This window comes from Anser anser, assembly GCF_964211835.1.
Source record: "Anser anser genome assembly, chromosome: 4".
Lineage (NCBI taxonomy): Eukaryota > Metazoa > Chordata > Aves > Anseriformes > Anatidae > Anser > Anser anser.
Genome location: NC_139724.1, coordinates 30598172 through 30616154, shown reverse-complemented (window position 1 = coordinate 30616154; position 17983 = coordinate 30598172). Strand labels below are relative to the sequence as shown.

Below are 17983 nucleotides of genomic sequence, written 5' to 3'. Positions count from 1 at the left end.
ACACTGGAGAAGTCTAATCATCCTTATCCGTAGTGTGTAGTGAGCTTATGTCTGCAGGATTTGAAAACAGTGACAGGTCTGCAAATGCCTTTTCAGCTCATTGCAGTTGCCAACATCTCAATTTCCCTTTCAGCTGGAAAGCATTTCTGTAAAGAAGGTATTTGAACCTGCTGAAAAAGAGCCATAAATGTAATAATAACTGAATCTGTTATCAATCTGTGAATCTGTTGATTTTGATATGCATATGACTGTCACACTTTAAAATAATATTTAACACAAGAGCAATTTGGGGCTTCACTTTTGCATACTTGCTTACTTCTAAAAGACGGGCACTAATTGCAGTGAGAATCGGAGAAGTCAGCCTATATTATACAGGAGTTCAAATGATAAGATAACGATCGTATCTGTCTTTCAGTTGACAAATCCGTGCTTTCATGGCTTCCAGTGTGCAGCTGTAACTGTGGGGAAGCCCAGTGCTGCCTTCCCTGCCCGCAGAGTGCTGCTCCCAGAGCTGCTCTGCATGCATGAAGGGCTCTGCCTCTTTTCCAAGGGGTCAGAAGCTGGCCATGCCAAATTTAGTTTCCTTCAGAACACTTAAGTGCTCCCCTAGGGATGACTTGTGCCTGTATATGCCCTTCTAAATCATAACTTTTTTTCCACCTCTTCATCCCTGGCAAGGGAGAATTGGGTGGAAGAACGGTCTGGGTTTCATCTCATCTAACGTGCTGATGTGTGAAACCCAGCTAAACCTAGGGAGGTTTGAATAAGCTATTAAAAGGGGGCCGATTTTTAAATTCTGGACAAATAAAAACTAGAAGTAGTGGTTTTAATTTGGGGGGGGGGGAGGAGGGGAAGATGGGAGAACTTGTCTGAATCCCTTACTATCTTGCTAAGTGACAGATAGAAAATGGAGTCCCCATTTTTTTTTCCCTTCTAGACATCAAATAAATGCTGCTCTACAATATTTCATCCAGGAATTTAGTGTGAATTTAGAACCGAATCAAACCTTTTGGCTTTGTGAGTCGAATGTTATTACATCGGGCTTTGACCTTGGGATTTGTCAGCTCAGCCACCCTGTCCGTGTTGGCGTCTGCATCACCGGAGAGCAGCTGATGGGTGGCAGCGAGCAGCTGCTGGTCTCGGTGAGGTTGTGGCGCTGGCAGGAGGGAAAACATGAAACTATAACAGTGTTTTGCACTTAAAAATGTGCTGAAGCACATCGTGGCCGAAGTTGACATAGTGGACCGTATAGATGACCACCATAATTTGTGGAGCTTTCTTTGTGAAACTTAGATGTTGTTTTACTAGCACAGGTAATTCATACATGAATTAATTATTACTGTAAGCTGATACAAGGCAATGAATACATGTATATGTAAAAAAGCTTACATGATAGGGGAAAAAATGAAAGTTTTATATGTCCTTTTTCAAAAATAGTTGTTAGTAGTCAAACTGGGTTTTTCTTCTGACCAGTCTTTGGTCTCAGAAAGAAAGGGAAAAAGGGTTTGTAGCTCAGAATCCTTCTCTTGGTGTTCGTAGTCAGTGGAGTTTTCTTCGGATTTTACATCACTTTTGATGAACATGTTTACATTCCAGTGCCAAGAAATAACTTTCCATTTGGGAACTAGGCTGACGTGAAACCAGGAATGTGGAGGCCCAGAGTGAGGGGACGGTGCTGGCTGTGGATGCGGGAATACATCCTGCCTGGTAGCTGCCGCCCTTCCCGAGAACATCAGAAGGAGCATCGGTGTGCGTGCGAGGCCGTCTGGGGACCTGGGGAATGGAGGGGTCAGGTCTGGAGAAAACTGCTTTGTTCTCCAGTGTCATGGTAGCAGTAGAAAGGACAGGCAGGCAGAACAAGTCACCCTAAATACCCACGGGTTCTTGGCTGTCTGTACATGTAAGTCCTTATGAAAACTAATGTGGTATGTTTAGCTTTGGATGTTTCAGTTAATGGAGGTGCCTTTTATCTTTTAATTAGTAAACCTAATAAATTTGAAGGGTGATCTTAAATTATTCTTATTTTGCTGTTAGTCACTGGCATATTTGCATTAATTGTAGTTTCATAATTGTAAAGGCTTTTTAATGAAAAATTAAAATGTAAACTTGGGAAGCACAGAAAGCTTTAGCTTTCACTTGAAATTTGTCTTCTGTTAACCAGCACACTGTAAACTGTGTGTACACATCAGTCGTTTGTTGAGGTGTATGTCTTCAATATAAAAAGCGTACATAGTAAGGTATACTTATGGAGAAAGGAACTGGCACGCACAGTCGGTGTAAGCTTAATTTTAGAAGGCGTGAGAATGGAAATGAAACTTCCATTGAAATGGAAATTCTGTGGATTAAGGCACCTGCTTTCTATATATATATATATATATATATAAAAAATTTAATCATAATGAGTTTATTTGGAGATCATGCTTTCGAATAGTCAAGCAGCAAATTAGACATGTTTTGTCAGTTGTTTTGGGGAATATTATAGTTAGGGAGTAGTTGCTTGGGGAGAATATTTACCTTTTTAAGAGGCTTTTTTATCACCCACTTTCAAAATTGCTATGCTGAGATTTACTGTAGATGCCTGTAAATAAAATTGGTTGGTATGTCTTTAAGTTTTTTTTTAATGTAGATTTGTATTCACATCATGCATCTAGTAGCTTTATGGGAAATAAAAGTAACTGTGATATAAAAGGACTCCAGAAGTGAAATTGCCTCCAGGACAGGTACTGAGGAAAGCATCTGTGAAGTTTAGCACTCAGGGGGCCTCAAGTCAGAACTTACGTGGTAGCAGGAAAGAAGTGTTGGAAGAACTGCTGCAAAACAAGGTTCTTTGGGGAATTTAGGTGGGGCAGCAATATCCTAACTCAACAGCCTTCTGGCTGTCTAAATTACTGTTAACCTCTGCATCCCCTAATGACAGCCACCATCACAAAGGTAACTTTAAACTGCTTTAGCTTTCTTTGGTGAAATTATTATGACCGTAACTGGGGTTCTCTCAGGTGCATCACTTATTTAGCTACAGATGAGCTATTCTTAGGTTCTTAGGAGTTGAAATTAATAAGGCTTAGGTAGGATGATTTTATCTTTATGTAATAAGACAATTTTGATTTGAAATGATTTAAGGAATATGATGCAGCCAAATGTGAAGTGCATATGGTATAAAATGATCTAGTGCATTTTAAACACAAAAAATGTGGTTTAACCTTAAGTTTCCTAATGAAATTAAATATTCATAGTCTTAGTTCACAGTACAGTAAGGAAAGAAGTAAATTTGTCAAATCCCTAGTCCTTTGAAATCAGCTAATGAGGGCTTTCTACATTTTACTTCACCTAGCGAGTGTTCCTGTTGACTACCTAGATTTATCACCAAACACGCACTCTAACTCATTTTATATGGTAAGTCTGGTCTAGCATCAAAATCTGGAGAGAAAAGTACCTAGCAGCAGTTACTAAAACAGAGCTGCTATTGTGAAGATAATGTCAGCCCTTCCACAAGCTTTGTTTGCTGCTCTTTCTTTGCCATACCCAGCACCCCTCAAGCCGGCTGACGTGCAGATGCAGAGCAGTGACCGTCTTTGTGTGGCTCTGCCACTGAGCTGGCTGGATCTGCTTCTCACTTTCAAAGGGGTTCTTGACTGCAGAACCTATTAGTTTGGGCACAGAACCATGAAGATGTGCTTACCCGCTTGGCTGCAGGCTGTTCAACCTGTGTAGGTCGTGGTGGCTTCCTCCATGCAGTGGCTGGTTACTGCACCTGGGGGTTTTGAGCAAAGGAGCGTCACTGTTTGGTCTTTGATTTTTGCTTTTGTGCCAAGCTCTGACAAAATAATTTTGATAAAAACTTACTTTGATATCAGTCTTCTGAATTGAAACAGTGGGATTGGCAGTGCTCTAGTATCCCGGTAGGATCCAGTATCCTCGAAGTTGCATGTCATCGCACCTTCGTGTGCCTACGTGTAGTTACCCAAGTGGGGCTCTGTAACAGGTAGCGTGCAATCACTGGGATGGATGTCCTGCCACAGACAGAGCTGGACATTCCTGGAGTGTATAAAGTAGTGGGCAGCCACAAGAGGTTGATTCCTCCTTTTCACTGGTTACGTGAGTTCCACACTGATAACGTGTTTTCAGTAGTAGGGTGAAAGTCATGGGGTTTAGCTGGTATGTTGTGTCTGGGGAGAGACCTGCAACACTTAAAATGTTCTCTTTCCTTTTTTTGGCCTTAGTTTACTTGTCTTCTTGCATGCAATCCTTAATAAAGTTTATGGTTTGTTTATAGCGTGAAGGGCTTTGTGTTCTTTGGTCAAAGGCAGCATGCATGTGCGGTGCACTGTGCTCTGACAAACGTGGTGTTGTAGGAATCTGAGTGAAACAGCAATGACGTATTTATTTGTTGCGAGACGTAGTGTGCTTCTGGGAACAGAAATCTAGAGTTTTCTCTGCAGTAATTCAGCACGTGCCTTCTGTCTTTAATATGTTGGTTACCTGTTATGTTGTGCTGAGGGTTAAAATCCAAACAAGTTGTTGGGAAGAGTAGAACAGGATGTCCCAAAATGCTACTTTATCTTTCTACTGTTTTTGCTAAAGCCTGAAACTTTTGGATGGCAGCAGTGACTAACAAAGTGCAGAAGTTTAAAGCTGATGCTTACAGACAGCAACAGGAGAAGAGGAAACTGTTGGGGGGGGAGTGTATATGCATTTTCAGCTGAAATTGGTGTTTTCTGTAAGGCTAGAAAATGTGCTGGCAAAAACAATGTAGTAGCGCGTTCTAGAGTAAAACTAATGGCTGCAAGCAAAGGGGGAATGAGCATCTGCAAGAAAAAAAGGGAATATTTCTGTGATTTTAGTTAGAATATCAAAAAAGTGACTTCCTAATCTCCACTTTTATTTTACTTTTTATTCTGTTTTTCAATCATTGAGATGATTCTGTTCTCTCCTCCCTCCCCCCTTGAGACTTTAAGGAAAAACTGTGCCTATGGATCAGGTTAATGACCAAGAAAATAAGTTTGTCACTTTTTCAATGGTCTACTGAATCAAGATAATGGCTTCATTTTCTGCTATCTTTAAAAGTAGCTGAAATTCTATAAAATTCAAGATGGCATTGTGGAGTAGAGCACCCTGTGTTTTGTTGCTGGACTGTAGAAGGAAGCATGTGTTTGCTTCTAGGAAAATATGCATTTTGTTGAGAGACTTCTTTATTGAGTGTTTCTTTTCAAGAGGCTTAGTATTCTGGAAATTTTTTTCTATTGTAGAAGTCCCATGTACCATTAAACACGATTATTATTTTGATGAATAAGCACAGCTGGCATTTCTTTTCAATATCTGACTGCCTTCTTTTTGAGCTATAAACGTGCTGTTGTCAAGAGATTAGCCTTTGGGGTAGTGAGTTAAATTGTTTGTTTCCACTAATCGCCAGACGGGACAGGAGAATAGATATAAACTGGTTAGATGTGCTCATCTGAATGGTATATGAGCTTCTTCTGTTTTGCTTATCGTGATATATATATATATATATATATTTATTTTATTATATATTATTTATATATATATTTATTTTATTATATTTATATTATATATTTAATATATATATTTAAAAGTTACTCACTGACAGTTTGAGTGTGTCATTGTGCCTGTGCATTACGTAACTGGTTAAAAGTCAGACTGTAAAATCTTTGAGTCTGGCTTGTAATAACTGTCTTCTGAAGTTCTTCAAACCCTTTTCCTATGTCTTTTATCCTTGCATTCTCATTTATTTTTGTATGAAAAAATGGGTGCCCACACACAGTTACCCAATATGGAAAGGAGTATGGATATAGGAGAATATGGACAAACAAAGATGGCTTTTGAAAAGCCTGAGAAACCTTCAGAAGTTCAGTACGTAGCAAATAGCTTGCTATCTGCCCTGAACGTAGGGGTGAGCTGAAGCCGTGCCCGGTGAGCTGCGCATGGGAAGGATTCCCATGCCTACTGCAGTGCCGGGTTGAAGAAAGGGAGAGGCTAAGTGGTTAGGCTGGCTCTTAGGAAATTTCAGAGCAGGTTTGTAAGGGCAATCTACAAGAGGAGCCCAGAATTACCACGTCGCCTATTGTCTTGGCTGCAACAGGAGAGGTCTGAGCTAGCCAGGTGCAGAGGGATGGGGAAAAGCGCACGCTCCAGAAACAAACTTCAGCTGGGTATCTTTTCTTCCACCCTGACCGCACATCTAGCATAGGCTTGTATTTCACTGAATTATGTACTGGCTCTGTGCTGCACCTCTGCTGCTGCATTTCATGGATTCTTTGCGGTTGAGCCTGCAGAGAGAGAGAGACATTCGTTTAATAGAGGCAAGCACTTTGGAAGTAGAAACCGAAATAGCTATTTTATCTTATTGGAAGCAAAAACATTATCATGCCTAATTATTGCAGTAAGGTGGGAATTTATAATGAAAGGCAGAACATACTTTTGCCCTCATTTATTCAATTTGGGAATACTCTTACATTCAGCATATTTATTTTATTAATTTATTTTGAGTAAAAAGGAACTATTTGAAGTTGATCAGTCTTTTTATTCTTGGTGTGCTAGTTAGCTTTCTTTGTAGAAATGCAGATGGCTTAGGTAACTTAATACTGTAATGCCAGAAGACGACACTAGACCAAACTCTCTAATGTAGTTCAGAGTCATCCATGCATCCTAAGTACCCAGTACTTGACTGACACTTGCTTTAGTGCTAATGAAATTATTTAGCAGTTACTCTTAGTAAACTATGTAAATCAAAAATACACTGCTCATGGTGTCCGTGGGTAACAGTTGTGTAGGAGGACATGCACATGGAACTGCATTGTACAGAGGTATGTATATTCTTTCTACGCTTTATCATATGTTAAAATATAAATATGCCTATGGATTGCATTGCGGATCTGATTTCTGTTCTGATGGAGGTGTTTTTGTTCTTCAGTTTTGGCAAGCGTTCTGCAGGAAGCTTCAGGCGTGGCTGTGAATGCATTGTTTTAGAGCCATCTGAAATGATTGTGGTAAGAATATTTTTTACTCAGTTTCTTTCAATTTTTTTTTTTAAGAGGAGGATGTTATTTTACGGACCAGCTTTGGTAACACTTCAGTTTACAATAAAACTTGAAGAGTCTTTTGTTTTGCCACATGAGCTTTATAAATCTAAGATATCGTACATAACTTTCTTGCCTTTTCTTGCACATATACTTCAATGGAGTGATAAAGGCATCTTTTTTATACTGTTGTTATATTTACTTCTGCATTTTTCTTGTAAAGCTGTAAAGTTTGGTTTTTGCTAGCGGAATAGTGGATTAGTTTTTTTTGTTTGTTTTTAATGCTGCCTTACTCATTGGTAAGTGTAAATGCTTTAAAGTATTAAACTCTAGTTAGTTTAAGTAATTGTTTGATTGAATTAAATTTATTTTCAACTGTGAGGTTTTGCAAAACAGTTTGAATATTTTAAAGTACTGCCAACTTCTCTACATGAGTTATTTTGTTAGTGGTGTCTGCTCTAGTCCAGTGGCAGAACAGCATCGTCCCTGAAGGCTCATGGGCTCACGAGTTTTTAGTCCTCGTTTGAGGGTCCTTCATGTGAACAAATGCACAGTCAATGAACTGAATGCTTTTTGCTCTGTTGCTGAAATAGTGATCATTTCACAGTACTGGTGTGACAACTACTAAGCCATATATAGATGTTAGTTCAAATATAGACTGTGACATTAAACATTTTCCTAAAAAGTGACAGTTTCTGTAAATCTTGGAGAAGCCTAGGAAGTTGTAGTATAGCTTTAGGCTTACAGAAGAGAGAAGTTGCTTAATTTTAACTCTTAAAAAGTACTTTAACTTCTCTTCTTGTAAATGCAGGCATGATTTTGTAGGTTCTAAGCACTTTGATCTCACTTTAAACAGATAAAGGTGTTTGTATAATGGTAGCCTTTTGTCACGTTTTGGTCATATCTCTCCTTCTAATTCTACCTCAGAAAACTGTCTTATGAATTTAATTCAATCCAGTGAGAGACATGGAAGGCATGTGTGAGAAATGCAAATCGCTTTTTCCTTATCCCTAAAGCTCTGTTGGCAATTCTACTTTGTTTAGAAGCAGCTAAATTATTCAACAGCAGCCCATTATTATTGCCCTGTACTGGCCCCCTGATTTACCTTGCCATTTCGTGTAAATGGTATCTGACCACAGGTTCAGGAAATGTTGTATTGTCCCAGGTTTGTTCTCTGGAGGGGTACAACTTAGTTGGTGTAGTTATGTGCATGTCTGACTGTCTTGTGCATTCCTACCTCGATAAGTTGTGAGGAAGGGGGATACACAGAATGGGCATAGGGAAAGAAGCCGACTAAAGAGAAAGGTAAAAGAAGGAAGCTTCTGTACAGACAGACAATGTTACCGTCTCCTGGAAAACCAGAAACTGTATTTGTCCCCCCCCATTGCTATGTTGAAACTTATGTTTAGTGACAGGAGCTGACTAGTATGTGACACTTCTGGCGGATTTGTTGCAATTTCTTGGGAGTTTTTGTCTATTTCTTTTCCTTATTGAAATATACAGAGGACCCTTGCTAGGTGCCTGAAACTCTTCTCTGCATCTTCAGAAATACTGTTTAACCCTGCAGAGTGGATCCGAACTGGAAAATGAGTTAACTGAATCCCATGTATGGCCAGTGCTGATTTTTTTTCTCATATCCCTGTTAGTGTAGAGTAAGGTTTCTGTTAGTAGGATGAACCCAGAAGAGATGTTCACTTTCAGCCAAATTACTATAAAAAGATTGTTCTTCTCTTTCAGGAAAACCAGAATTCTCAGTTCAAAAATTTCCCTTACAGTGTGCTGTTGTGTAGTAGCTTAGGACTATGCCTTTTGAAGAATCTGAAAATTAGAAGCCTAGCTTTATATTAGCATATATCTAATTGTTACATTTATTCTTCCTGCTATTATTTTGAAATGATGTGGTTTTATGTAGATCCAGTCTGTCAGAAATCCTTTTTATATGCTCTCAAAATATTGAAGTAAATAATAATATACAATGCTGCCTACTGAAGAGCAAAGCCTTTGCCATATGTTAGTTAGGAAAGATCCCAAGGGACAAAGATAAGTCAGTAGGAAAACTACCAAGTGCTGTCCCATACAAGTTTTCTTTTCAAAAATGTATTGAGTGTTGAAGTGTTTATATCTGTGCAAGAGGAGAATTGAGAGGGCAGGGAGAAAACATTTTTTCCAAAAATGCTCATACTCAGTGCTTCTGTTTGTAGCAATACTTGTTTTTTTTTTGTTGTTGTCCCTCTGGGCATTTGATTTTCTTTTTGTTTTAGTAATGGCTTTGCTCTTTGCAATGAAGAAAATGCAAGAAATTCACAGCTAACTGCCCTGCTTTTTTTTTTTTTGAAATAGGATTTGTTTCTAACATGGAGGAACAGTTTTATTTCTTGTGGGAAATGACACTTCCTTGCATCTATTATAGGTTGATTATATGGATGAAAATGAAGAATATTTTCAGCGCCAAGCTTCTCATAGGCAATCTCGAAGGAGATTTAGGAAAATCAACCAAAAAGGGGAGCGACAAACAATTATTGATACCGTTGATCCTTATCCTGTGGGGAAGCCACCTCTACCTAGAGGCTACCATACGGTAAGCTGCCTGTATTTGTTTCACAACAACATAAACAGTAAAACTACTGAAAATAAAAGTCAAAATGGCTAAACGTGCTGGTATTTTTAAAGATGTGTGTTTTTGCTGGGGAGTTTCCCCTTAAAATATTGTGAATTTGGCTCCATCAGCTTACATCTTAGTTCTGAGTTGAAAGTATTTTTTTTGACCGTGAATGCCATGCATTATTTCTTAGTGTTTGAATCATTATTTGGAATTGTGAAAGAAACTGTGTTCTAATTTCCTTTTGATGATAGGTTTCAGCACAAATAGTGTATAGTGCTATTGGTCAGTTGGTGAAGCACTCATTCATGTATATGATAACAGTTGTTGCCTGAAAAGGACTGTACTGCATTGCAGTAGGCCAAATTCTTGGATTAGTTCTGTTATTTCTTCTTGGAATCCAGAACTTAAATGTCAAATTAACCTTTATTGATGGTCTGCCTCAAGAGCCTTTTATATACATGGGTTTCAGTGAGCTACGTAGTCTGCCCTTCGTCAGGGAGATCACTTGGTCATTTTACTTGCTTTCTTTTATTTTGAGTAGTCTTATATGTTGAAGGCTTGCAGGCTTTCTCTTGGGATCAAAATAATAATTAAATGTTACTTTATAAAATGTTTTGTTATATGGCTTTCAAATTGGGAAAAGCTCTCCTAGATTAATGTTTGGTATTGATTACAGATGTAAGCAAAGTACTGGAAAAGCTGTTTGTCTTTGACTCGCACTTGATTGCTTAAGCTCCCAAATCTGCAAGAACCATAAAGGCATGGGCATAAATAACTTTGTGCATATTTAATCTCAGTGAGTTCATTTGGCTCAGTTTTGCACAATGTAAGCCACATGCATATACATTTGCAGGATTAGAGCTTTAGTTTTTAAAATACCTTCTCTGATCCAATGCAGAGTTGTAGGCTTTTTCCATTTTTCCTTTATCCTTATTCCTTGATTTGTTTGCCAGTTCCCCATATATTCAGTGTGTGTCTGTAAGTGTGTAGATGTTTGATTACATCTCCTGTTAATTATACAGGCTTTTACTCATGAGTTGAATGATTACGTCTTATGCCAACAATTTGTTTTTTGTTTATACAACAGCTTTTAATGGTTTAATTTTCAGTGCTGTTTTAATTGCTTCTAAATTTATTATGGATTGAGCCAGTTCACTTGGTTTGAAGATGAACATTCTACTGATTTATTTTTTTAAAAAATAAAAATGTGGAATTGTGCTTTGTAGGAGTTACAAGCACAGGAAGAATTTTTCTGTTGATGTTAGATGTATACAGAGCTTAGTAAGCCATTCTGGTGTGATTTTTATCTAATACGAAGGGTAATATTTAGATTGCACACAGTGCCATTTGCATTAGTAGGTCCATGCCTGTTGTATAAATTTCACTTTAGTGAAATAATAATGAGTTTTTCCAAGTTTAACTTTGGTACTAAGAGCAAAAGTCCATTGTGTACCGTTTTGTTGTGTGAGTTCATAATGATTTTGTGTATGTGTTGGCAAATTCATTGCAAGAGGGATTTCATATTGAGTTGGAAGAGATTGCCAAATAAACTGTAAAATTTGCAATAATTACAGTCAAATGTTGCTTTAAAAATGTAATATGATGCGTATGACTCACTCTGCTTTTTTTCAAAGCAAATATTGAGTCAAACAAAACTCAAATGAGTTTTACAGTGTAGTAAAGACTGTCTCCATGCTGGCCCATTCCTTTCTATTTTTACAGTATTTGGTGATCTTATATACATTGTTCTCCCATTCACTTCTATTGCCAATACCTTTTCTATTGCTTCAACCACACGTGTTAAAGACTGCATTGTCTTTTCTCCCTTCCTATTTCCTGTCCCTTGACCTTATATTTTTTTAGTCTTAATTTCTTGAAAAATCAGCTAAAGAAAGCGGATGTGTTGGAAACACATAGGAATTCAAAGCACGCTGTAGAACAGATCTTGAGGTCTTGTCACCCATCTATCCATTGGTCAGCATCTGTCAAGGTCTCATCTTCGGTTCTACTTCTGAATAAACAAAGCAGCATAAAAAATGTAAATGTACAGATATTGCCGTAAATAATGTCAAAGGGCAGACTGAAAATGGATGAATACAATGGATTTGTGTTCAGGTTTGCTCTTCGTTGTGTATGGGTTCTGGTTTAGGTGTTAGATACGTGACACTCAATACAGCTGCTTTGATAGCATTCTCAAAATCATCACTGAATGTATAGTTTTTTTGTTTTATTTTCTAATCTTTAGTTACCATGCAGTATGAACTTTTTGTTGATTAAATTATTAATACTTTATTTCCAATAGTTTCTGAATGTTTTTCTTCAGAAAGTGTTTTCTGAGGAAAGATTTATGAAAATGTAGAGGGAAGTATTAAACTATCTTAAGTGGAAATGCATGGCTGTGCTTTTCAAGAAGTTAAATGCAGTGCTCTCGGTTGTGGCATGGCTTTCTGCACATGAAGCCAACATGCAGGGGACAGCAGGCCCTCATTAACATAATTTTAACATTATCTTCATAGTGGTGGAATGTACTATGGCATGTCTGATAATGTTCATCTTTTCCTTTCCTCCTATATGGCATTCATTTCATTTTGGCTCACAGGAATGCACTAAACCTCAGGTATTGTAACTTACTGTGTATGGTCCACTAACAATGTACTTGTGGGTTTGCAGTGTGATGTGATGATGCTGATGCAATGTTCCGACTAAAAGTGCCTCTTAGCCTTTGCTTTGATGCTGGAGCAATTTCGCTATAATATTCAAAACGTGAAGTAAGTGTGGAGTTTGGTGACAGCACAATGCCTCTTGCCTAGCCTGATTGACCTTTCTTCCTTGCTTTGCTGTCCTGTGATTTAGCAAAACCAGATTAATAAGCAAAGGGTATACATGAAATAGTTAGTGATTGACAGACATTTTACTTATGTATCTCTTCTATGACATAGAGGACTTAATCTTTAATTTCTGAGTCCAAAAATAAGGGCCCTTGTAGCTGTTTTGTACCTTTGTCACTAGAACAGGGAAATGGAGTGTGACAACGTGAGCACAAACATAAATGCTTGCAAAAGTGACTTGTGCCTTTTTTTTTTTTCTGGTGATGTGTAATGACCTGGTAAAAAACAGTCAGATTTTATAGACTCCTACCAAAGTATAATGTGGCCATTATTTGAAAGGCTAAAGGACTGGGCACAGGCTCCACAAGTTAGGGGAGGAAAGTGTGCCCTAGTGAGTAAAGTATTTCGGAATGGCACCAAAACATGTAAATACAGTTTTGACTACCATCAGATCTCAAATGCAATCAAAGAAATTTGAGGATCTGAATCCCATCTTTGGCACTTAAGTTGCATTTGTCAATGCCAAACTAAGTAAATACTAAGCATCCACCAAATCCAACATTTGATAAGAATGTGTCTTGTCAAGCTATTAAATGTCTCCACTGTTACGCATTGAGAAATTTCTTGTGATACAAAGAACTGAAAACAAAACTGTTTTCTTTACTTCCAGAATTCTTCCCTTCCCTCAAATATCACTTTGGTCAAATTTTCTTGTATTTAATCAGGAAAGATATTTACTTCAAAAGTTTCTTCCACATCACGTTGCTCAATTAATTCCTTTGAATGACTTCAAAGGGTAGATTTCAATATGGTTCCAGTGTCATAGGCATTGACTTCTGTGCTGAAACTCGTTGTTCAGTAAGCATGGTACCTTCTGTGTAGGAACCCAGTTCCTTATTTTGAGATCAGCGTTCACCAGTTTTTCAGTGGAATATGAGTCCTTAAAACAAAAACATTATGGCTAGTAGTGACAAAGTGCTCCTCAAGTTATGATATGAATTTGAAGTACTTCATAATGTTTTGATAATTTACCCTACTGCTTGAAGGACCATTTGAAATAACAAGATTTCTAGGGGGGAAATCTGAAAATTGAGATTTCTAGGGGGAAGAAAATACAAACTTCATAATGTATTGAAATAACATGGCGTCCTTTATGACATCATTTTTAGTTTGGTAAAATTTATTTGTTCTGATAAGTTTAGGCTGAGCTGTTTCTAATTGAATCTGGAAAACCTTGTTGAGATTTTTTGATAGAAAATAACTTTTTTGCTTGTTCTTATCATATGTCAGAAACTGTTTTTAATAACACCTCCTGACGTAGTAATAGGAATTGTATTTTAACTTTGAACGTGGATTGTCTTTTGCATGTATGTTTACCGAAGGCTGTTTAACCCTGTCTGACTTAGCCTTGGTTCTGAGGGACTTGACTGAAAAAGGGGTGGGCCTGATCTCCTGAGAAACTGTAGCTTTCCTACTTTATGCTGTTTTTTTTTTTAAATGTAAGATAGCATGGTCAATTATAGGATGAATTTAAAACAGGGTGGACTTTTCTTGCAATATCTTATCAGCAGTAAACTTTGTGGCTGCTCTGTGAAGGCTTGGTCCTGCCACATCCGAGTGTTGCCAAGCTGGTGGTTATAGGCCTAATGCATGACAGATTTAGTATAAAATAATGAAGTTCATAAAAAAAAAAAAAAAAGAACTTCGCTCAAGATGAGATGCTGTTCTTTAGCGGTGTAGAGGTTGTGAGTAGTGATTCATAACTCCTTGGTTTGTGATAAGCTGTCCCTCCTGTGCCTTTTGATATTTAAACTAGGCTGTGGGCTTCTCCAAGGCCGTGCTGTAGTCTTCACTTTGCTACAGGTAAAACATCAGAGCTGACCAGGGGACTTTCAGAGAGGTGCTGATAGGTCTGTAGATATAATGCTGAAGCACCAGTGAACAGTCCTGAACAGAAACTGTAGTGTGGCTTTTCCTCTCTGAGAATCTCTGCAGGTTTGAATTAGTTACCAGATTTAGGAAAATCTGAGTGCGGCCTCAGCCAGGCTTGTTGAAGCTAGAGAGGTTCCTGCACAAGGCCCCTCTACCTTCAGGAGGCTTTCTTGTCCCATTCAGCTTGAGAGTCACGAGGGGACATCTGGTTATCCCGTCCGGAGGAAAAGAGCTTCGATACGTGACCATCGATAACCCTGTTTTTTTCCCCCAGGTTACATGCATGTTATAATTTTATCCTCTCAGGCTGTGCTGTGGAGCCACTCATCCTGCCAATAACATTATGGGTACATGAGTATTCTCCTTAAGGATTTTTTTTTGAATCGTCTGACTGAAAATTTGAATGAGGAGAGCTGGAGATGAAACCATATCTGATGTGACAGTCTCATCTGTAGGCATGACTACACTGAAAATAAGTATGTGGTGTTTTTCAAGGCTTTTGGGGGCTTTTTTAGGTATTAGAACTTGCTCATTTGAAAGTCAGGAGCAAATGAGCAAGCTGTAGGAACCTTGCTTCCTGCTAATAGCTTATCTTGTAATGAATAATTATTGGCAAACTCGCCTTTTTTCCTGATGATATTTGCGTTCATATCATCCAGTGAGAGTGTAAAAGTCCTGGACTGAAAGTCTATGTTCAGGTGTTTCTATTTTATGGAACAGAATTGCCATTTATTCCTGAAAAATTGCATTAATAAAATCGGTAGTTTCATGTCATAGTTCTATCTTTAGGAAGGATTTTTTAAAAACATACGACTTTAAACTTTTCTGTCTGAATGTGCATAGTTGTTCTCCTTATTTTACTTAGTATGTGTAGCTGATTCAAATGGCATGGAAGTCTGTAAGATGACGAGCAGTGTTTTCTTGTGGTTAATACAGTAGGTCCGAATTTGAAAGTGCTGATTCTATTGTTGTGACAAATGCCCAATGTAATTTTGGGCAAGACTTGATGTTAAAAAACAGCATGTTACAATTACTTCTTTGTGTGCGTGTTTATTGTTTATATTGTATAATATACATTTTTGGTTCTTTTTCATGGACCATTTGAAATGATTATGAAATAATGTAATATGTGCTTGCTTCTCAACAATGTAGACTGTTATTGTGATATATATATATATCTTGCTATTATGTATTCTTGTTAGTGCATTGTATTCTATACAGTAAATTGATGCTAATATATTAGTCTTAGTAATATAGAATTTCAGTCATTGTCGTTTGAATCAGTTGGAACAGTTTCCAGATACCTTAACCACAAGACATTAGTTTAAAGGAATGCTGTTAATATTTCAAGGCTGTATATAGGTGCAGCTTTTAATGTTCCTCACAATTTTTAGGATTATCTTGCACTTGTACTAGAAAAAGTTCACTTAATATTGAAAAAATCAACAAAACACACAAAGGAGGAGCTGATCACTAAACAAGGAGAGAGGAAGCAGTGAGGGTCATGTTATGTGGCATGTGCAAAATGAAAGGAAAAAGTTCTCCTCGCTTCAAGTGGTCTTTTTAATAGTAGATATCATAGCCACTTAGGGTAATTGGTTTCATGTTTCCATTGAGGAAAACTTTTGAAAGAATTCTTAGAGCCTTTAAGAAAGATTATTTGGAGTTTTTCAGAGTAGAGCGAGAGTACGCTGGAGCAAGAACCAGACTTGTTCTGTTTGTGGTTTTGAAACATTCATTTCAGTAATGTAAGCAGAGAGTCAAACCATAATTGTACTCACACCTAAAATTACAGTTTATTACCTATAGAGGGAGGCACGATATGCAAGTATGATTTAATTGCATGTTTGCACAAATAATACACGTATGCACAAATTAATTTGTATTGATAGAATCTTCAGTTTAAAATAACTTATTTTAAATAAATTCTATTTATCGCTCCTTAATGGAATGAAAAAGAAAGTGGCTAGCCAATTAATGCTGTTATATGTTATTGCCCTTTTACCAGGAGGAATATTTGTTCAGTTGCTTTTGTCGGTGTGCAAAATTCAGCATGTGATTTCAAATGATGCAACTCCTCTTGTTATTCCATGATGGTGATACTTGTGATTTGGAATGAGGTTAAAAGCTGTACGTCACACTAGAAAGTAATACAAAATACTAATTGTGTACTTAGTCTGTATATGTAATATTTGAATACATGCAGTAATGCGAATTCCTGAAGTGTATGGTTGTATTATATATGAAAGGGTATTTTGAAGTGAGGCACATAAGAAAATATGAAAATTGTGGGGTAGTACCTGAAATACAAAATTCCTGAGAGAGTTTGGGCAGTGCCTGCTGACCTCTTTTGTACAAGGGTTGCATATTTCTTTATGGGAACATCCACAGATAATGCTATATGTAATATATATGTAATATGACAATATGTAATTCCCATCCCTACATTCTGTATCTTGTGGCAAAACGCAGGCTCTTAGCCACACAGCTTGCTTCCTTCATCTGTGCTGTAAGGAACTGTTACTGTTTAAAGTACTTCATTATATTACGTGTTATTGTTAGTATATGAGCAACACATTTTATGTGGTGTAGCACCCAAAGTAAACCCAAATTGTTAGATCTTCCTCTTTTTAGAAATGCCTACTGGCAAACTAATGCAAAATTAATGACATGCAGTGTGTTATTTACTCAACTTGCAGCTTCTGTCAAAGGATGTCTATTTTTGTATATTACATCATCTCTGCTGCAGAACTCATGTATCCATTGGGATTTACTGTTCTTTCATTCCTTTTAGAAGGGCTTACATTGATATTGTAACTGGATTTGTAGTTGTGATTGGATTTGGAAATTCAAAGAGTAGTGCACTTCAATTTATGTAATATTTTATGCAACTGAGGTGTCAGTAATTTTACTGACAGTTTCATTGTTTCAGATACATTACTGACACTGGGTCTTGTTTACAGCTTGTAGAGTCTGACAGTACTTTATGACCACACGCATGTGAAACTTTGGTTAATAGTAGCATAATTTTCCAGTATAACATGATTTTTTTCTGCTATTTCTGAGTTGCAATGTGCCTTTTTTGTTATACATAATACTGCTTTTCTGAGATGTAGGGTATAGGACTAAATGCGAGGTTTGTCATTAAAGCAGAAAGCTGTTCACGCAGCAGAAAAATAATTTTTTCATAACTCTTTCTTAAACTGATCATTGCATAATGTAACTAATTACACATATGGAATTTCTACCACTTAAACTTGATTAGAGTTGAGGAATATTTAAAAACAAATCAAGAAAAACCTATGTATTCTTCAATATTTCTAAATAGAATAGCTTAATTAGCATAACTTAATTTTAGAAATTGCTGCATATAGAGTGCATATGGGGAAATGGGACCTACATATGTATCATGTTTGTGTAATACCAATACAAATCCTTTCAATATTGGCATCTATCTATAGATGAACATCATGAATGATGCTCCTAATGTGGATATTTGCTCACTAAAGCATAGAAAGAAACTATCAGTTCATTTTCCCAAGTACCTGAGCTTATGTTATGTGATCTGTGTTTGACGTAGTGCCTTA

At 37.3% G+C, this 17983-nt stretch overlaps 1 protein-coding gene across 6 annotated transcripts in view; it reads left to right on the top strand.

The window, feature by feature from the left end:
• Positions 1-17983, top strand: part of RAPGEF2 (Rap guanine nucleotide exchange factor 2) — a 184704-nt gene that overhangs the window by 88716 nt on the left and 78005 nt on the right. For 3 of the 6 annotated variants that reach the window (XM_083832686.1, XM_083832687.1, XM_083832684.1), the window contains exons 5-7: positions 6929-7004; positions 9445-9612; positions 12236-12253. In XM_083832686.1, the coding sequence (XP_083688812.1) occupies positions 6929-7004; positions 9445-9612; positions 12236-12253 (262 nt within the window). The remainder of the gene's footprint in view (positions 1-6928; positions 7005-9444; positions 9613-12235; positions 12254-17983) is intronic. The other 3 variants (XM_083832688.1, XM_083832689.1, XM_083832685.1) reach the window with 1 other exon arrangement.